The 21,720-nt window shown below is 41.6% G+C and overlaps 1 protein-coding gene across 2 annotated transcripts in view; it reads right to left on the bottom strand.

The window, feature by feature from the left end:
* The window catches only part of ABCC8 (ATP binding cassette subfamily C member 8), a 73,557-nt gene extending 59,983 nt beyond the window's left edge, over window positions 1–13,574 (bottom strand). The window contains exons 1-6 of one of the 2 annotated variants that reach the window (XM_054276512.1): window positions 13,386–13,574; window positions 11,962–12,103; window positions 9,214–9,335; window positions 3,301–3,467; window positions 1,747–1,989; window positions 713–901 (exon numbers count right to left, since the gene is read on the bottom strand). In XM_054276512.1, coding sequence (XP_054132487.1) covers window positions 713–901; window positions 1,747–1,989; window positions 3,301–3,467; window positions 9,214–9,335; window positions 11,962–12,103; window positions 13,386–13,533 — 1,011 coding nt within the window. In that variant the 5' untranslated portion in view covers window positions 13,534–13,574. The remainder of the gene's footprint in view (window positions 1–712; window positions 902–1,746; window positions 1,990–3,300; window positions 3,468–9,213; window positions 9,336–11,961; window positions 12,104–13,385) is intronic. The other variant, XM_054276513.1, reaches the window with a different exon arrangement.
* Between the last annotated feature and the right edge of the window lie 8,146 nt (window positions 13,575–21,720).

Here is a 21,720-nt window from a genome sequence, read left to right on the forward strand (position 1 = left end):
CTTATGATACTAATGGGATTCTGGATATGCTTCCCTGTTCTCTTGAATGAGATTATTTTCCAGAATGCAAGGCTGACTAGATGCATGGCTCACATATTTTGCCCCAAAAGAATTACAGAATGGATCAGGTTGGAAGGGACCACTGGAGGTCATCTAGTCCAACCTCTCTGCTCAAGTAGAGTTATCCCTGAGCACATGGCACAGGATTGCATCCCAACTGCTCTTGAGTATCTCCAGGGAGGGAGATTGCACAGCCTCTCTGGGCCACCTCTTCCAGTGCTCAGTCACCAATACTGTAAAGAAGTTCTTGCCATGTTCAGGTGAAGCTTCCTGTGCATCATTTCCTGCCCATGGCCTCTTGTCCTATTGCTTGGCAGCACCAAGCAGAGCCTGCTCCATCCTCTTGAGACCCTCCCTTTGGATATTCATATAAATTGATGATGTCCCCTCCCAGTCACTTTGTCTCGAGGCTGAATACGTCCAGCTCCCTCAGCCTGTCCTTGCCAGAGATGCTCCAGTCCCTTAATCACCTTTGCTGCCCTGCACTGGATGCCCACCATCACAGTACAAGGGTGAGTATCAGCACATTCACACTGGCACTGCCAGCACTCACAAACACAGCACAGAGTCGCTTTCCTTCCTGAGGACAAAAAAAACAGAATCACAGCATCCCTTTTTGGACTCCTCTCTTTTGGTGACATTTTGACAGTACCTGTGGGCGGATGGTGTTATTTCCTTTTCCAACGTTGTAAACAATCCCCGAGATGCAGAGCGGCCCCGCGAATCCAAGCAAGTCAGCCAGAATACGGAACGTGCTGCTCAGGAGTAAGGGTCTTCCAAAAGCACAGCAGAGAGCACGCCAAATGGACCTGGATCCTTGGGGAGATGATGATCTTTTGTTCTGGTCAGAATTAAATTAAAATTAGGAAGAATTATGTTATACATTAACCTCATATCTGATAAATACTTGGTATTTTTATCACTGCTTTAATTCATTGACAACCATTTGTAATCTCTCAGGTATAAAGCAGAGGAACGACAACTATTGTTTCTTTTTGTAGAGTCAGAACAAAGCAATAATTTGCACTCCTCTCCACAAAAGGAACCATGATTTCTTTCCCACCTTTAATAGGGATCAAGTGTGTTGTTTGTGGCCTACTGAGGAAAAAAAAAAAAGAGGGACGGGAGTGACAGGTTTTTGTTCTCTGGTGAACACAGAGACTGGAAGTATAGATTTTCTATGCAGGATGCAAACAAGTTCTCTTAGAATACCATACACACTCAGCTCCCACTGAGGAGTGAAAATTCATTTGAGCCGAGGTAGCTTCAGCCTTGAACTCTCCTATGGACAAACTGTAACTGAAATAACATGGAAAAAAAATAGCCCTGCAAGGCCTAATTAATACAGACTGTGTAACTGAAAGTTCCCAGGTCTTATTAGGAGGGATAATGGTGTTCAGTGAACACAGTCCATGATTACTTTCCACATCAAAATAGAGGCTGCAACATTTTACACACATTTAACCAGTAATGTGTTTGATATTCACATTTGATTAGAGAAACATCACTGTTTGTATGAGGCACAACTGAGAATGTGGTCTCTTGGTGTATGGACTGCTATGCCAATGAATCCTTCATTTGCATCATATCTGTTTATGTCTCTTTGTGTCATGCTTATATGATAAAAATTAATGAAAAACACAAGCTCTGAGAAAGAAGACAGATATAATTCCATGCTTTGCATACCTTCTGTGCTTCAAAGGCCTCATTAAGGCGAATGTAATTGGTCAGAGCTCTCATAGCAATGGGAAGCTTGCCTATGGTTTTCAAGTCTATTGGTTTTTTATGGGCAGTCTTGATGAATGTGTTCATCCACCAGTATGTTCCTTTGGATAACAGATTCACGAAGGGCTGCAGGAATCGCACACCAAGATCCTGGAGATCCTCAGGAGGTTTAACTTCTTTAGGAGTTTTGAAGAAAACATATCTCTGAAATCCAGAAAAATGCCAGCAGAATGCGTAGAAAATATAAGTGCACAAAGAACAGATAAGGACATTGCAGATAACCAATGAATCCGTCTTGGTTTCTTAAAAGACATTCAAGTACAACCAATACAGCAATACAGTGTCCTCAGGTACTGAGGATAATCAGAGGCATCCAGACTAGAAATAAGTAATTCTTATCATTCACTATGACTCTGCTTATGGGGCAAAAATTTGCATACTTGCAGGGGAAAAACACCGCAAACACCTTACAGAAACAGAATCAACACAGTTTGGAGCCCTTCAAGATCATCCACTACAACCATCAAGCCAGAACCACCCTAATCATCCCTACACCATATCTCCAGACACCTCTGGAACATTTCCAGATGTGGTGACTCCACCACCTCCCTGGGCAACTTATTCCAGTGCCTGCCCCGTTTCAGCAAAAAAAGTTTTTCTAGTAACTAATCTGAACCTCCATGGTGCAACTTGAGACCCTTTCCTCTTGTCCTTTCACTTGAGATATGTCAGAAGAGACTGACCCTCTCAATTATTCATACAGGACAGTCCCAGCATTACTTTGCGTTCCAGGCAGCACAACATGGGACACAGGAGCGAAAGCACAGCCCTGAGGTTATCACTGGGATTCATCTCCCACACCACACTGCTTCACATTTGTTAGCTCAGAATATGGAGCTACTGGTGCTGCAGCAAAAAAAAATTACATGGGAATATTTCTTTCCCTCCTAAATTGAATTTATGTGCACAGTTGGTGAGTGCCAGCTGAAGGGAACTTTGGAATTTATGTATCCAGCAGTCTCCAATATCTCAGTTTAGATTATGACTGCAGACACTGCAGAGGAAAAAAAATATATAGCTGGGAGGAACCCTAGTAGCCCAAATAAATCACTTATTGTGATTGTCTCCTGGAAAATGAGAGATGCTATTTGTGTGTCTAAGATACTCCCTGATAGAGCAGACAATTCCTTTCTACCAGTCTTCTCTTGCATCAGAAATACTTGGCTCTCATGACTGAAATAGAATAATTTAAAAAATTACAGCAAACTCAAACAGATGAAATTGATCTTAAATTATCAACAACAGAGGCTGGTATTTTTTGAAACTACACATTCATCTGGCCTAGTAAAATACTATTAACCCTTAATAGTCAAATAGTCAAATTTCTAACTGGATTATTCATTCTCCTGAAACACATTTTACACCAACTACCTAGAAAGGGATTTAAAAAATACCAATAACCCAAAAAACAACGAATATAAACCACAGAGGGAGACTTCTAGCATAGTTACTTACCCTCACCCTGATGACATTGATTTCTACAGCTAGTAGCATTCCATAAAGAACAACCAAGAGTCCCGTGAGGCAAAATCGAAGCTGAGAAAATCCAACCCCATTATCACAGAACTTCACAAATTTGATGGTTTTAGTTATGAAAGCTAAAGTCCAGTAGAACAGCAATGCTGTAGAGAAAAAACCCAAACAAATTAACCAGCTCTATAGTTGCAAAAATATACAAAGGCATTACAAAATATAATTAAAGAATAATTCAACAAAATATATAAAACCAGAGAATGGCCTTTCTCATGTCAAACAGAACCCTAATTTAATTCCAAAAACATTACAATAGCAAGATAATGTTAGTACCTAATGCCTTTTCAGTTAGATTTAGTGATAGCTCATAAGTTTCACAAAGTGAAGTCTGCTGAAGGAAATTTCATCTGCTGTAAAACTATGTCCACATGATCAGCTCAAGGGAGGCTGTTGCTCTAAAAGTGAAGGTGCCTGTGAATGATGTTCTTCAGATTTGGTTAATGCTACAAGACTGCTATGAATGTGGCTTGAAGAAAAATTCCCTGTGAATCTCTGGGATGCGTGAGGAACAGATATTAAAATACTTTGTCCAAACTGCTGCTTCCCTATCATTCAACAAAAATTCCATATATGTAATTCACAATGTAGACAAAACAGTCACATCAAGGAAGGATATTCTGGCATTCATGGAATACAACTTTCACTTTTTAGTGTTCTATGAAACCTCTTGTCTCAAGGCCTCATTGTACCATTAGCTACAGCTAAATAATCCATGGAATAAGCTCTGGTGGCTTGGAAGCATTCTCCATACCATGCATCACACCATAAGCCAGCTCCTGTTCCCTGTTCCTAAGGAAATGCCTCCCAGGGTTATATTCTTTTAAATAAACCTTCATTGCTGCTGTATCTGCCATGGTGCAACAGATGGAATGAGCTCTAACTGCCAAGAAAAGCTTGGATGTGCTTTCCAAGTGTCTTGCTGGAACACCACAGAAAGACTTCAACCAAGGCATTAGCAACTCGAAGTCTAGCTTAAATATGGATAATCATCAGGAAGTTCCATAAATTTCAAAGAATTGGTGGTGTTCCAGCTATGCTGAGGCACCAGAAAGCTCTCTGGAGATGCGCTCTGGGGCTTCCCTTCCAAGCAAAGCTAAATTCAATGCGAAGAATCCATGTGAGGTTTGGGACTGCCAGTCCTGCTTCTACAGAATTAAGATAAAACCTCTTCTTTTAATGAGGACAGTGAATGGAACAATACAGGAACACTGTGCATTAGGACATTTGCCAAGGGAGCCTCTCTTCCTCTAAAATTAAGAGACCAGTTCACAAGAGGAAAATGCTGAGTGGTCAGGTAATTGCACACTGCACTTCAGTGGCCAATGTGGTTGCAGAGACAGTTTTAAAGATATACTAACCAAATTTCTCTGGTAAAACTTTAGCTTTTTTTATATGAGGCTTCCTACCATCTTCCCAACTTAGAGTGCTTCTCATCCTGTTTCAGACTGCTTCCTTCCTTTGAGGCACTATCCCTCCCTATTTTGCAGTACTTCTGACTATAAAGTCTCACTTCATCCAGGAATTACATTCCATGTTCTACTCTAAACCACCTTTATCTGTTAAGCCTTGTTTTGTTTCATTCTTCCAACAGCAGGCTGAGAACACATCCCTCTTGGAATAAAAGTGACTTAAACATTGCATACTGAAAATATCCACCAGTGGAGAGCTTCCAAAAAAATAACCAAGCCAACAGGCATTTATGTATGTCTTGGAATTATAAATAAGAACTAACAGAGCCATTCTCCTTTTTAGGGCTTAAATAATGGCCTATATGACCTTTTATTATTATTGTTATAATGTTAATTTATCTTTTATCTAAGAAGTATTATGAAGTGCCAAACACAACATTCTCAAGTCCCACTTCCTTAGAAGCATTTGAATTTACTTAGCTTCTCACTTTTGAAAACAAATGTATCTAATCTGATCTGGAGAATGCTCACAGGCCACTCAAGGCTCCTTGGAAAATGCAATTGTGGCTCTGCTCTTTATAGATGATGTTTTTATCATCTGGCTGGTGAGTACATTTTGGCTGAGAGTTTTTAGAAATTATCTCTGAGAACTTAAACTGGTCTGAACTGCAAAGTGATCAGACCAGAGAGGCATTTACTTAGGATTGCTTTAGACCTATTCTACATGCCTAAACGACCTTGCTTTTTTCTTGGGCCATGTAAGATACCTCAAACCACACCACCAGGGTAGAGATTCTCACCTGGGCCACACCTCTGAAAAATAAGGCAATTGCCAACTCAAACTCTTCTACACCTTTATTGAATTAAGCCAAATCAAAAAAGCCACACATTTAACTGGATGGGATTTATTAATTAACCTGTGCCTGTTTGGAGAGAATTTTTTTTGTACTAAGCAATAAGCAATATTTTTATGCAAGAAGTTCTAGTTTAGAGAATAAACCAATTCCAAGGGAAACAACTACAATGCAAAGGGACAAAAATTTTGAATGAGAAAAATAGATCCCTGTCTAGTAGTAGTAAGGTGTAGGCACACAGTTTGTGGTAATTGGGAGTGGGGCTGCAGCAGAGCCTCATCCCTAATGGGCTACAGCTGTGCAGGACAGGTGGCTAATACAGAAGGTAATGAGCCATGGAATGTCCAGGTGCACTGACCAACCACCAAAAGGAACAGAGGGCACACAGGTGCATTGCATGAACATGAGGGGATAAAATGTTGGGCTAAAGAACAAGATAGAGCAGATGCTTGCAGCCTTCTGAAGTGATGTGACTCTGTATGAAGCTTTCCGAAATTGTATGGTGACACTGTGTATTGTGGCCATCTCAACTGTGACATATGGTGAGACATATACTGTAACAGTAAAGCAGTCATATAATTAAGATGAGTTGAAAAAAAAGGACAATTTTCTAAAATGAAAAAATTCATGTGATCCCACACTACCACCCATTTCAGATAAACACCTCAAAGTCCTGTTGTTGTCTCGTAGTTTTCCCCCACTATTCATTTTTGAGTTTTATTGATCTTTAAAACAAAGAAACTAATTTTAAAAATAGTGGAATCAGATGCTTCCATTCAGTTGTGTATTTTAAACATTGAGAAAGCAGTGATTTTCCAATCCAGTATGAAAGCTATTCTAAAATGAGTCCTGCTTAATTGTAGAAATGTTATGCAACCATGTGGTGCAAACAGCATCAAAATTAACAATATTATGAGAGTGCCCTGGTAAACAGCACTACATGAGAACAGCTACATATGTTGAAATATAATTACAGACCAAAATCATACAGAAAAAGAACACTTTCAGACCAGATCGAGGTGTTCCAATAATTGGGTCACACAACTGCATTCATGAACTCAATCATTAGCTTCAGTGAATAAATATTCCAAACCCTGCAAACGTTTTTTGATAAGAAATACTATGAATTACTGCTTCAAAATAGCCAAGTGCCTGGGCTAAAGCTGAAAGGCAGGATCAGCAGAGTAACTTTGAGTCCTCCTTTTGCATGCCCAAGGAAACACACTAATCCCCACATCTGTCATGGTATCTGCCTCTTACTTGTTCATGAAGAGCTACAAATGGATTTGGTTTCTTTGAGGTACAGAGTGAAAAGCATCTTTAAGAAACAACACATCTCAGACTTTCATGGGATTTGAAAATTTCACCCTGTTCAGAATTAATAATCAGACCTTTAAGGCTCCACTGCACTGCACCAGTGAGAGTTCCCCTGCTGGGTTTAATAGTTTTTGGATAAGGCTCCGTTACTCTTTGTTTTAAGCAGCTACCAACTCTATGCAGCTGTGAGCATTCATCCTGCAGCTGAGGCAGATGATGCCCTGCAGTTTGCTGGAAATTCACTGATGCTCAGAAGCAGCAAGATGTCATATCAGCTTTTCTACTTTGCTCCCTGTGTGCAACATTAGATCTCTTCTACACAAGCCCATTTTCCCATACATCCAGCCAAAAGCTTATCACCAGCTTTAGCTTTCCCTCCTGGTCCTCATTTACCTCATAAAATGAGGCTCTAAAGCAAAGCTGCTTCATGGCCACACTGCACTCTAGTGGGTTGACAGGTGAGTAAAGGTATAATTTGACTATCCATACTGGGCTCATTTGCATCAAGTGCTCATTGTCTCGTCCCAGATGTCAATACTGAGTAGTTGCAATTAAGATTGAAAGATAACTAACAATCCTCCCAATCTGTGCAGTTAAGAACAAAGGATAGAGACTTCCAGAAATGTCTGTCTTAGGACAAATAAAAGAAAAAATAAAATAAAAATCAAAGACCATCAGCTCGTGAAGATTTTGGACTAAAATTCAAATCAGAAACACTAAGTGGGAAAGACTGTGATGGTCTGATTTTCTTTATGAGCTATTAGGACCAGATTTTCTGAGGGTGTCTATTCCTTGGAAATCCTTGCATAATTAAGATTCATCCATAATACTTAAGTAAGTGTTGGTATTTGTTGGCACAACTTTTTAGTATTCAAGTATTGTCCAGAGTTTATCCAGCATCAGCACTTTAAACACTGAAAAAAATTATCATAAAAAAAAAATCTCTACTGAGCAGCAATTATGCAAAAATGGGTAATCAACTACCAGCTGTAACTTTGCTACCCTTCTCAGAGACTTAACAGCAGGAATGTGGCTGTGACACTAAATTATTTAACATTGCATTATACATCTGAAATAACAACAAAAAGCCCAAACAACAAAACAACCTAAAAAGCAAAACCACAAAAATCACTGCTTGCTTTACAGGCAACTGTAACAGGCTAGCAATGCTTCCTGAGGCATAATGCCTTCCTGTGAGAAAGCATTAAAAATATTCTGTTGACTAATTTAAAAAGCAACTAAATGACCTCACCTGTTCTTAAAGGATAAAAAGATCCTACTTAAAAGAAAGGTACAGGAAGAAAAGCAGTCCCAAATGAGAAGACATAAAGGTTGCTAAGCCTGGATAGAAACCTAAGTCTTTGGAGAGGAATTTTTTTTCAGGAGTTACAGCCTAATTCTCCAGAACAGGATGCTCTCACTTACTCCAACATGTAGATCAAAATAATCTTCAATATTTAGAAGCTTTCTCAAATCTAGTTATTACTGACTTTTCTCAACCTGACAAAAACTAGAACAAAACTTTGATACACAGAGCTACAATGGCACAAGATAAACTTTAGCAGGATCTACTGAGACAGAAATCCAGCTCAAACAAAATTTGATGAGCCAGAACCAAAGAAATAACAGGTAACAGGATGTGACTAAACATGTAGCCATCCCCAGACTATAGTCTACTTAAACAGATGAGAACATGAACAACTGCATGACTACCAGCAGCAGTGGATTTTCTATAGCTACAGTTTATTCACAATCTGGCAAAATACAGAGTAAACTAGGTAGTTCTCATTCATAGCATCTTCCATTCAAAAGGCCTTAAAGCAGTTTTCAAAGGGAGTTTTAGGAGCATGAAGCAAGAGCAAGCAGGCAGAGTAATACATTCATGAGTGAAAGTCAGGGATGTCATTCCTTAGCTCCTTGCATATTTCAACAGACCACACACACCAAGATTTCTTCGCTCTTGCATCACGCTTCCACACAACAGGCTGACAAGGGGGTTTGGATTTAGAGTTAACAATTTCCTATGCTACTTTTCCCACAAAAGCAGTTTTTCCTATAGAAATCTTTGGCTCATTGAATCCCTGACAACATTACACAGACTATTATTAGAAGTTAAAATCATTAAAAGGAATGAAATGTTTGAGCATACATAGAGAGGTAGCTTTGGTTATAGAAGAGTGCAGTGACTTGTCACCAAGAAAGCAGACACACAGCACCACAGCCACATTTCCAGGTGCACAGATTTTGAGACATACCTATTAAGAGTTTGGGGAAGTTGGATGTTTCAATATTGTGGTAATAGACAACTGATGTGATGGCTGCCAGGAATGCCATTCCAGCCGGCATGTACAGGTGTAAGTGGCGGGATTCAGAAACCCTTCAAAACAAAAAAATATCTGTTAAAGTCAAACCTCGAAGCTATTTAAATGTTTCCCTTTTAATTCATGAACAGTACCTTGCTATGGTGTAGGATTTTCTAGAATGACTTATGGATGCAAACCCCACCGATTTTAATTGAATTTTTGCTCCTAAATCACACAGTTGAATTTCAAATTCCTCCCCTGTGCTGAAAATGAAAGGTGTGTACTCCTATTTCCTACTGAAATCAATTGGAACACTTGTTTAAATTAGGACAAGCAGCTCATCTACAAAATGAGAAAAGTTAATTTAAGCTAAACTAGTTTGGGAGCTGTCCATCAAAATATGCAGATAAGACCAACTGACAGCACAGTTCAAGATTTTCTACAGAAGCATTTTGTGCAAGTGTTTCATTTTTTTCAGTTTCAAAGAAGGAACAGCACCACAGCACAGGATTTACTTACAGTGAGGTCTGTCTTCAGTGACTGCAAGCCAACAAAAAAAAATCCTATAACAGAATCATACACTCTAATAACAATCATACATGTTTTGTCCTATAAAGCAAAACTCTGCTGATGCTTTGCTTCAGGTAGCAGCAAAAGGGGTCCTGCCAAATACAGCCCTTTGGGAATATTGGAATTGTTGGGCAATGTTGTTGGTTTGTGCAGCATTCAATAGAAATTTGTTTTCTCCTCCTCTTTCTTCCTACTCATTCTCTCTTCCTTCCCTCTCCCCTTTTCTTTCTTTCACAAAAAGAATCTAATGCCCTAAGCTATCAAGGGCTACAATTTCCTCTGTCTCCCAGCCAGTTTCACCAGAAGGAGACACCAAGATGACTTCAGGACACAAACACTTCGAGAAATTGACACCGTGTCCTCTGAATGGATTTCTTCTTGCTGCATCAAACACTACTTTTGTGGAGTTTGGAGAGACAAGAAGTGCTGTGCTGGGAGGGAGATGAAAGATATCACAGGACATCACATTTCTGAGAGCAGAACATTCCAAATGTCTAGCAGAACCATAGGAGCTCAGGACAACCATTTCCTGCATCTCTGCTCTAGAAAGGAGAGCCTTCCCTCAATGATGATTGTGGTGAACTCTGCAGAGATGGCTGGAGCCATGCTCACAGCCTGTCACGAACGCTAAATTCCTCTTGCTGACAATAGCAGGATGTCAATACATCAAAAAGAGAAAAGATCGTCTGAAATTCCTAGTAATGCCAGGAGGTTTTGTACACCAGGGCTGAATTCTCAGCAAGGATAAAAAAAACCAACAAGAACAGATTTCTTCAGACACCCTAAGCTTCAGTAGGTAACACTGCAGCACTGGGAGGCTTTTTAAAACCTATTTATTTCACAGTTGCTGGAATTCCCCTATATAACTGTACCTCCAATAGGCCACTTCTGTTGCTGAGATGCCAAAGCCTTCAGCACCCAGTTGCTGCCAAAAGAACTCACCAGCACGACCCATTTTGGTTCTTAGAAAGCTGATGAATATCAAAACTCTCTTCTATTCACTGGAGCCCTCACCAGCCTGCTGAGTGCTCGGGAAGCACGACTGTGGGTTGGCACTCCCCCAGCAGAGCTCTGAGCTTTGATTCTCATCAGGTGACACCTATTACTTAACAGCAGTGTTCTGAGTCAAGTTAAATAGCAAATAAACATAATGAGAGGCACTGCTAACGAGAAAAATAAAGGAGAAAACTCGAAGCAGGAGATTTTGCTCTGAGCATCCCACACTCTGATAACTCTGAATAAGCAAGAGAAAAATTCCTTTAAAAAAAACTGGCAGCGAGAAATATTCTATTTATATATGTTTAAGAGAAGTTAAAATAATAATGATGATATCATTTTCTACACCAGAAGTCTGCAGTGCATTTCACACTGGTTGGTGGATACTTGTTATATAGATGGCTAATCAGGGAGTTTTTTCCCTATTTAATTAGGAACCTCCATTTCATAATCCTTGGGTTCAAATTCATAATTGTTATGAAAAATCATGCCTCTCTTCATAGGAAGAGATCATATTCATTGTTATATAATTAGCTTTTTTCATAATAAATCACTCTCCTGTATCACTTTTTTTTCCCCACAGATTTCTGTTTAGTGACATGCTAAGCTGCATACAGGATGATGGTTCATGCTCACATAACATCAGCTGCTCTGCTCCAGGTAACATAGGAGATATAGTTCAAAGTCATCAGAAGAAACCCTGTGGGTTTGACTTAAGCCCAGCAGATTCATTCCTCTTATTTACATGAAAAGAACTCAGTTTGGGGGTGAATGGTGTGACCTACTGTGCACATGGGAGTTCCTCCTAAGTAACAACTGTGGGACATAAAACATATCATGAAAATGTCACCATCTGCTTGAATCATTAGGATTTATCTATGATTACTCTTTGGAAAGATAGTGTCATTAAGCTGAACTAAAAATGATTAAGGTCAGTTGTGCATGTGTACATCGCTTGGCAAGGTCTGTGGAATTTCTGATACAAGGTTTGTAGGTTAATCACTAAGAAAACAGATTATATGTTCATAACCACAAGGAATATGGTTTAGATGAAAACGTAGACAAGGAGGAAATATCTACTCTGAAACCTTTAAACTGCTCACTGCTACCAGGAGAAGGCAGACAAACACTTACCCATCAGACACTATGCCCTCTGCAATTTCACACACCAGCACAAACAAGAGGATAAAAGTCAGTATCCAACGTAAATTGTGGCCAGGAAAATGGAGCCATGTGCTATGATGTATATGTACTTTGGAACTCTGACTTCCCCATCCTAAAAGAGAAAGGGGAATTATAGAGAGCTTTCTTAACAAGAGTGACACACAAAGTTCCTGCTTACAAAAAACCCCAAACCATATATGTAACAACTCTGCATACCAACATTGACACAGCTGTGTTGCTAAACACACATGCATTTGATTATTATCAGAACTGTGCTCTCACTATCTCACTTTATATGGAATAAAATCAACAATTCAGACAGGACACAGCCTTAAATTCCTACACTTCTAGCAACTTAGTATCAAGTAATTACATGCACTAAACATTTTTCAAATCTATTCACAGCTTAAATGAACAACAAATTAACGTTCAGACAAATACAAACAAACACTCTAATAAATGCACTATTTCTTTTCCCTTTAATTCTTTTAAAAAGTTAAAAAAATAAAAAGGATAAGGCGTGAAGTTTTATCTTGCTAAAAATTAGCAATACGGAGAGATTCCAGATAAACGCAGGGTCCTAAGCAGTTGACCCCGTTTTCACGGTCGTGCTGGCTGCTATTTCCCCACCGGACCTTTTCCCATTCCCAGGAGCGAGTGCTGCTCCAACCCGTGCCGTGGCTCCCCGCGGACCGGTCCAGGCTTCGGACGAGGGCATGCGGAGCAGTGACAGCCCCGTGCGCTGAACCACCGGGCCACCTACCGGCCCCGCCGGGCTTGTGACATTAAATCGCGGCACCCGCCTCAGGTACCGCAGAAGCCAGCGGGGCAGGACCTGTAATGAGGGGGGGCTACCAGGCGGCTGTGACCCCGCAGTAATTGCTGGGGGGGATATTTCATAACGCAACACTTACTTCAGTTTTCCTGGGCTTTAATAGCACATTTATTTCTGCTCCTTGCCCTGCACCGGCAGAGCACATCCTGCGGTCTCTTCCAGCATCACCCGTCCCTGCCCTGCCTGCGCAAGGGGTTTCACCTGCGGGGAGCCCCGCGGGCTGCCCCGACAGACGGGGACGGGCCCCGCAGCCCGGGCGGACAGCGGGCGGTGCGGGGGCTGCCCGGGGAGAGGCGGCGCCGGCCGGAGCATCCCGCAGCTCGCAGCGCATCCCAAGCGCGGCGCAGCCTCCCCGCGCGGCACGGGGGCAGGGCCAGGCCGGGGACACGGCAAGGGGAGGCCAGGCGGGCACACGCGCGGGGGAGGGAAACCCACGGCGAGACAAAGCCGGGCGGGGGGACGCGGCAAAGCAGCACCGGGGGTAGAGAAGCAGAAGGAAAAGGAGGGCAAATAGAACAGGCACAGACAGACAGGGGAAGGGAGAGCCGCAGGCACCCACCGATGAAGAGGATGGGGAAGGTGATGAAGAGCAAGAAGACGTGCGGCACCACGTTGAGCGCATCCACGAAGCAGCCGTTGTTGAGCACGCCGTGGTCCACGTTGTAGGCGGTGGAGTTGCCCTCGTCGCCGCAGAACGCCAGGGCCATGGCGGGACCCTGCGCGCAGCCGGGCGCCGCCTCCGCCTCCGCGCACATCAGGCGGGGCCGGCGCGGCCGCGGCTCTGCCCGCACCTGCCGGGAGCGGCGGCGGCCCCGGCCGCGGCCCCGGCCCCGCGCTCCGCCCGCCCCGGCGCTGCCCCGCCCCGGCACCGCCCCCGAACGGCCCCGAGCGCGGCGCTGGGGAGCGCTCGGCGGGGACGGGGACGGGGACGGGGGCGGGACGGGCCGCCCCTGACGCCGCTGGGACCGCTGCGAGCGCAGCGTGACAGCCCTTGGTACCACGCAGCGTTAGACCCGTGTTCCAGGGCTCTCGGGATCGGTATTGAGCGCTTTATGCATCGTTAATGTGACTGAACATTAAATATCCAGCACTAAATTAGTGATGACAGGAATTACAGATTATGGAAAGTGTGTTCTTTCAACCTTGTCAGCTTTTGCTTTTTTCTCGACTATGATAAAGATATTATTAGATTAAGTCACGTATTCAGCCATAGCCTCCTCTCAAAGGAGACTTCAACATTATATCCTGAACAGCTGTTGTGTTTTTGCCTTACCTTTTTTTACCCCTAAAATGAGTTAAACCCTAACTGTTTTTTCCGCTCCACCAAGACTGCCTCAATCTCTGAGAATCAGATCATTAATTTGAGTGGGCTCCAAATCACTCCCTAAGCATTTTTATGTACACCAAAGTAATCTACAAATCAAAATTTCCAATTCCTTTTTTTCTAGAGCAGAAGTTAGGCTCACCTGAGCCAATGTCAAACAAAAACTCTGATCAAATACCTCTCTGCTAGGGGACAGCACTGGAAAGTAAAATGTGATGTGTATCAGAAATCTGGACCTGGCACACACTTCTCAGCACAGGCTGAATCAATGTCCAAGATTCAAATATCTCTGGTGTGTAGCCATGAAATAATCAACAACTCAACAAAGAGTCCATATATCCAGGCTTCACTCTTCAAATGCAAAGCTACAAGTTGGCTAAATTGAAAAGCTACAAGTTGGCCTCAAAGGAAATGAACCCATAAATGAAAAATTTCCTTCTTCCTTCAACATAACATTCAATTTCTAGGACAGACAGCTTCACTAATAGACCTGAAAATTACTTTTGTCATGCTACTTTTATTGATCTTGCTGTTGGACAGGAGCCAAGAAAAAGCAATTCTCTGCATGGAATGTTATTTCCTATGTATGGTCTTTTGGAGCTACAGCAGTGTGGTTAAGAATAAAAATTAAAAGACAAACCCCAAGCCAAATCCTGTGTATATGTATTCTCAAATGTGAAAGTTACACCCACGCTGGAAAGACTATAATTATTTTAAGTTTTGGATAGAATCCAGCATTCGTTTGAGCTTCTGGTCAAGCTCAGCTCTGCTACCCTCATCGTTATTTAATAAACAGTATGAGCAGTTTACATGCAGATAATTTAAAAGTCATTTATATTTTAGCATTTCCTGAGTCCCCAAGTGACACAAGATCTCTGTGTTACCATGAACAAAGAGCAACAATGAACTCTTGGCAGTTTACACTCTGGAGGCTGAAATCATGGTTAAGATTTGAGGAAGAAATAACCGTGACCAGAGAATTTAACACAGAAATTAAAGTTTGCCAAAATCTCTGAAGAAATCCAAGGAGCTCACATGCCCAATCTCTGCATGTTTTCTGAACCTACAAGGTGCCGATCACAACATTTAAAAAAATGTCTATCTCAAACAAAAAAAGCCCAGAAACCCCATGGTTTTGAATTTGAAATTTACCTTTCCAATCATTTTCAACACAGCCTGGATTGCATAGCTAATGTGGTGGTTTAAGATTAATGTTCTCAATTCATTGCTCTCCTACAACAGATCTGCTCCTGTCACAGAGCTCAAGTTGAGTCAGAAATGTGTTGGCACCCTGAACAGAGAGATGGTGGATTAAATGAGGAATTAATGACTTAATGAAATACAGAAAAAACCCCAGAGTGACAGAAATCAAACCAGTTGGTTAACTGAAATCGATAAGGTGAGCATTCATAAACAGGGACACACACAGACACCCAAACTCTTTACATAACTCACACTTCCAATAACAATGTTCCAGTTTTGTCCCTACTGTTACAACGAAATCAAGTGAGTAATCTGGACAAATACTGGTCTTGCTTACTAAAGCGTTAAATAACTTTTTCACTCACAAATGGTAAAACAGCCATTTTGTGCCTTCACAAAATAATGCTAAAACACAGTTTGATCCTTTTCTTAGGAAAGGCTTGGATGTGATTGTGGTGTCAAAGGAATGGACTTCCTTACCCAGACTATCTCTGCTGGTCCTGTGGGCTTTGGAGCAGGTCACAGAAGAATAGTTTCTCTCTCAAAACTGTCATTTCATGAAGCTTTGTGAAAGCAAAATTCCTTTTCAAACTACAGAAAAGGCAAAATATGAAACCAACAGGTAGACAGCCATGTTTATCTGCATATTGCAAATGCAACCTGATTTTCCACTTAAGTCCCTTTGCATTTTATTTCTCCAAGTCCAGACTATTTCCATTTGACAAGAAGTCAGTTTCCTATTTCATTATTTCAGTGCATGTTTTAGAAATGAGACATCAAGTTAGATGCTGGCAGCAACTAGCACATTCAGTAGGTGACTGGAAATATTTTGAAAGCATTTTGATTATGTAAAATTGATTTCCAGAGAGACAAGGACAATATTTTTAACTCAAGGAAAAAACACTTTTTATGCTTGCCTTGGAATTTGTCTTTGTCTTCAAGATGCAGACAGGTTTTGGTTTTGTAGTAAAGCACTGACACTTCAGAATTCAGTTGTTTTTAACAGATATTCATTTATGTGAGAGCTTTCATTGTTTCTTTCCTACCTTTGTAATTTGTATTGCTCCTCTTATTCAGCTGCTTCACACTGGCCTCTCTTTTTCATCAGTGAAGTGCTCTCTTTCTAAAAATTATGGTTTGCTTCTGTAGATCACTCTGCAGTTTTGTGCTTTTGTTTGCATCTAGAAATGCAGATAGAAAAACCCCCAAAGGTTTGAAAGTTCTGAACAGCCACAGACCATGTTCAAAGTTGTGGTAGTTAGGTATATAAATTTAGGCATCTTGCAGGAAAATTTCACTTTCCTGTGTACTTCAAAGTCATTAATGAGACAAATTATAAATAGGAAATCGTAGGGAAAAGTGCTCACAAAGCAAATTCTCATTGTGATTTAGAATTAGCTAAACAATATGCACTAAACTATGACTTTTGGTTCCTATTTAGTTCTGCTCTTGGAAGAGGAGAGGAAAAACAATATACATGTGTGGGAGGAAGCCACCAATCCCTTTCTGAAGCACGTTGGGTAAGGCTGAGGGTAAAAAATGGGAGAAAATCACCTCCAGAGAAAAGTGTTATTTTATTCTTGTGGAACAAAGAGAGCCATTCTATCATTTCATAGAAGACATCTTTTAACAACAACAAAAAAATCTTCGAAAAATAGTCTAAGGTGCTGCTATTAAAATTCACAGAATAAGCATACGCATAGAATCCTAGAATGTTGGGGAGGGAAGGACCTTAATGATCATCCAGTTCTAGCTCCCTTGCTATGAGCAGGGACACCTTTCACCAGACCAGGCTGTCCAAAGGTCCATCCACAGCTGATCTGGCCCTGAACACTGTCGGAGATGGGGCATCCACAGCCTCTCTGGGAAGCCTGTGCCAGTGCCTCACCATCCTCATAGTGAAGAATTTCTTCTTGACATCTAAACTAAACCTTCCCTCTTTCAGTTTAATAATAGTGCAGAGATTCACAGAAATAGCTGTTTTTCTCTAAATAAACCTTATTAATTTTTAATTACTGTCCCTCATTAAAAATGAAGAAAGAACTTATGAGTAAGCAGATCTATCTTTGAGTGGAAACAAAATACAAACTGTTTGGTGGGCAATCATCTTCAGGCAAACACTCAGACAAGTGTTTTAGATTGGAGCAGCTTATCTTTAAGTGTGTTCAGACATCTTGTGGCTTCAGCCACATCAATGACCTCTATCATTAAGTCATTTTATGAAGCACATTGTCCAACATCCAATATAACATTCAGCCAATCAATCTCACCTTGAACTAGCTCCTCAGTTTAACAGTAGCTTCCTGGTTCAATAGAGACAGAGCAGTGCTGACTTGGCACCTGAAACCTGGTGAAAAGTCTCACTTTTCTGTTCATTCCATCTCCTTTGCAGTGTTAAACAAACACTGAAGCCTTTGGGGCTACCTGGCACAACTCAGGGAGAATCACCTGAAGGGCTACAGGCTATTTCCCTTACCAGCCTCACCTAAAGATATTCTTGATGCTCCCCTGCCCTCCTCAATCACCAGGATTCTCCACAACAGTGACAACAACACTAAACCAACTTTCTATTCACTCCTGCCTATCCTTGTGCACAGATGAACTTTTACAATCTCTACATGATCTCACTGATCACCTCACACCTTAGTTTCATCTCCAGTACCTAAATGGTTAAGGTGTTGAGTACTCCCTGTGTAGTACTTGAAGTACAAGTGTTGTGTTTTCCTCAGGGGAATACGCTGTGTGCTGTGAACTAACCCGTGCCAATAAACAACTCGCATGCTGGCTCCAGCGTGGTATTCTTCACAAATATTATTTTAGTGACTGGTTCAGTTCAGTGCTGTTATGATGCTTGCCTTGCATGTAGGCTTTTGTATATAAAAGATTATTCTGCCTGTTTATACTAAAAAAATTGCACACACATAGCAATAACAAATAACCATAGCAAATATCCAGCATTCATTTCCAAAAGATAGCAGGGCTAAAAGTCACTGGTCTGTCTTGGAACCCTTTCGAAAACCACAAATTAGATTGAACACTAAGATCTGAATTGTTTTTTGAAGATTATTAGAAACAAACCAAAGATATCATCTCTCCTTCTCAGAATGTAAAACAGTTTTCTGCTTAGGCACAGAGAGCTTTAGTTGATTTGTTTATTGACCACCAGGGATTGTTCCAGGCTACCCTCAATTTCTCCAGTGAGTAAAATTGACACAACAATTAGAGAGAAACAAAGCTATCAGTTGAGACTTGGCTTTGGAATATGTTTATCTTGTGTCACTATTTGACCAAATTATGAAGAAAATTAACAAAAAGGTTGCTGTACTTTAATGAAGTTTTACACTAAAGAATTTCTTCTACTTATTTTTTAATAGGTTGCAATGTAGCATTTTTTCTAGCTCTTAAAATAATGACAAAAAATCATATTATGGACTCATAAGAAAACCCAAAATATGGGTATACACAAAAGGTTTGTTCCTGCATAGCAAATACTGCTAATTCCCTGTTGCAATTTATCACATACCTAATTAATTTTAAAAGGCCTATTTCAGGAGACATTTCTCTTGAGTTCAGCCCACGTGCAGACTACATTTGGGATTTTCAGGGGCTCAAGGGAGTTAAAACAATCAATATCCATAAAAAATATAAAGAAAATTAATTTAATAACTTAGTAATTGAACTTACAGCCAGTAGTATTTTTTTTCTTTTTCCTATTTTCATGATTATTTGAACCTGAAGCTCATTATCTCTTGGAGTAGTATAGTGCTGGTTTTTGTACAGCAAAGTGCTGAACCTGAATTTTTAGGTGTGAAGCTCTGCAGAAAATTAAATTGTCTATGATGCTTTTACCTGGCAACAGTAATTCCTGAATATTCTCACTTAGGGCAGATGTCCACAGCCTCAGTCCTCAAACCAGCCAGAGATGCTCTGCTCTGGGTAACTATTCTTCATACTGTCAGTATTTAGGAGGAATTGAGTAGCTTTTGTAAAAAGGCAAAAAGTAAGAAATAGCTGTACAACTCTCTCCAGTATTGAAATTTGGCATTATTTTTCACTCGCTTCACAGCAAAAGAAAAATATTTTTTAGCATAGTCTATGTATTTGCATAGGAAAGTTAAACATTTGTAATAAATTGTAATAAATGTTTAATGAATAAGACTGAGTATCAAACCTTCAAAAATCCCCTTAAGCTGGGCAAAATAACACAGAGTCAAGGGGGCTAAAACTATTTACGAGTTTGGATCACATTTAATTAGTGTTGTCAGCCAAAGAAAAGAGGGAAAATTCCAAACTCCTCCTCTAAGGGAGCAAATGCAAATAACACCAGGGCAGTCACGTTAGCACACAGGAAACAGGCTTTGCTGAGACAGGCCAGGCTTCCAGCCTCTGGACAGCAAATAGGTTGTCCTTAGGATCCAGGGTCGTGGAGTGTCTCAGCTGTTCATGCAAATGCCGCAGGTCCTTCACACGCTGACGCACAGAGGAGTCACCTCATGGACTGATCACTGATCATGCCCTGGTATTTTAAACATACTCTACTCTTACTACCTGAATTCCTTAAGTGGCTAAAGTAGTGGGTGAGTAGGAGTAGTGGATATTCAGATTAGCTTCAGCGTGTGCATGAACAAGTTGCCTTTTTAAAGAGCAAATGATAGAAACGAGAGTTTTGTGCCATCATATGGCACAAACTGGACAACCAGAGGATCAGACAGGGGTTCATGAAAAGCAGGTCTTGCTTGACCAACCTGATTTCCTTTTGTGACAAAATGACCTGAGTAGCAGATGAGGGAAAGGCTGTTGATGTTTTCTATCTGGGCTTTAGGAAAGACTTTGACACCATATCCTACAGCATTTTCCTGGAGAAACTGGCTTCCCATGGAGAGGGCAGGTGTACTCTTCACTGGGTAAAAAACTATCTGGATGGCCGAGTCCAGAGACTGGAGGTGAGTGGATTCCATCGCCTATCATCATCCGTGCCAGTGGTGTTTCTCAGGGCTTTGTGGGCCCAGTCCTGTTCAAAATCTTGATCAGTTTTGTGGATGAGGGCATGGAGGGCAGCCTCAGTCAGCTGCAGACACACCAGGCTGGCTGGCAGTGCTGATCTGCTGGAGGGCAGGAAGGCTCTGCAGAGGGATCTGGACAGGCCGGAGCGATGGCTGAGGCCCGGCTGTGTGAGGGTCAGCCAGGCCAAGGGCCGGGGCCCGGCCTTGGGCACAACAGCCCCAGACAGGGCCACGGGCTGGGGCACAGGGGCTGGGACCCTGCTGGGCAGAAACGACCTGGGGGTGCTGCTGACAGCAGCTGAACATGAGCCAGCAGTGCCCAGGGGCCAAGAAGGCCAAGGGCACCCTGGCCTGGATCAGCCATAGTGCGGCCAGCAGGACCAGGGCAGGGATTGTCCCCCTGTGCTGGTGAGGCCACTCCTTGAATCCTGTGTCCAGTTCTGGGCCCCTCACTGCAGGAAAGACATTGAGGGGCTGGAGTGAGTCCGGAGAAGGGAAATGGGGCTGGTGGAGGGTCTGGGGCACAGGTCCTGTGAGGAGAGGCTGAGGGAGCTGGGGATGTTCGGCCTGGAGAAAAGGAGGCTCAGGGGAGACCTCATCGCTCTCTGCAACTGCCTGGAAGGAGCCTGGAGCCAGGTGGGTGTTGATCTTCTCCCAGGAATAAATAATAGGATGAAAGAAAATGGCCAAAAGTTGTGCCATGGAAAGTTTAGATGGGATATTAGAAAACATTTCTTCACCAAAGGGGTTTTCAGGCCCTGGAACAGGCTGTCCAGGAAAGTGGTTGAGTCTGTATGTCTGGAGTTATTTAAAAGCCATCTAGATATGGCACTTAGGGACATGGTTCAGTGGTGGATGTGGCAGTGCTGGTTTAAGGGTTGAACTCGATGACCTGAGAGATCTTTCCCAAAGTAGTGATTCTGAGATTCTGCTTTTATTCCTATGGAGAATTATTTTCTCTCTGAAAACAAGAATATTTAGAGGTAGAATAATATTTAACTCTACATTACCCATACCGTGTCCTCCTACATATTATGAAAAATCATATAATTAAAGAAAAAAATCGACACTGTCATGGTAACAAAAAAAAAAAGTTGGGAAAGTTCCTTTTGTTCCTGATAATGGTTATAAAGAGAATAATTCCTGTTTCCTTCAGAAGTAGTTTTCCCCTCAGCACATGTTTTAATTTTTTCTGACTGGTGATACCACAGGGCTGAAGATAATGTTTTCTATCGTAAATCTCTTCTTAAAAGAGAAGCTGTATTCTTTTGCTGTAGATTTTCTGGAAAAAAAAATTTCTCAAAGCTAAATGTTTTCTTTTCCTAACAGCGTATGTTGCACTGTCTGAGTCTGTAGCATTAGAT

Source organism: Melozone crissalis, unplaced genomic scaffold (assembly GCF_028551555.1).
Source record: "Melozone crissalis strain CALT ecotype California unplaced genomic scaffold, PUWL_Pcris_2 ptg000018l_1, whole genome shotgun sequence".
Lineage (NCBI taxonomy): Eukaryota > Metazoa > Chordata > Aves > Passeriformes > Passerellidae > Melozone > Melozone crissalis.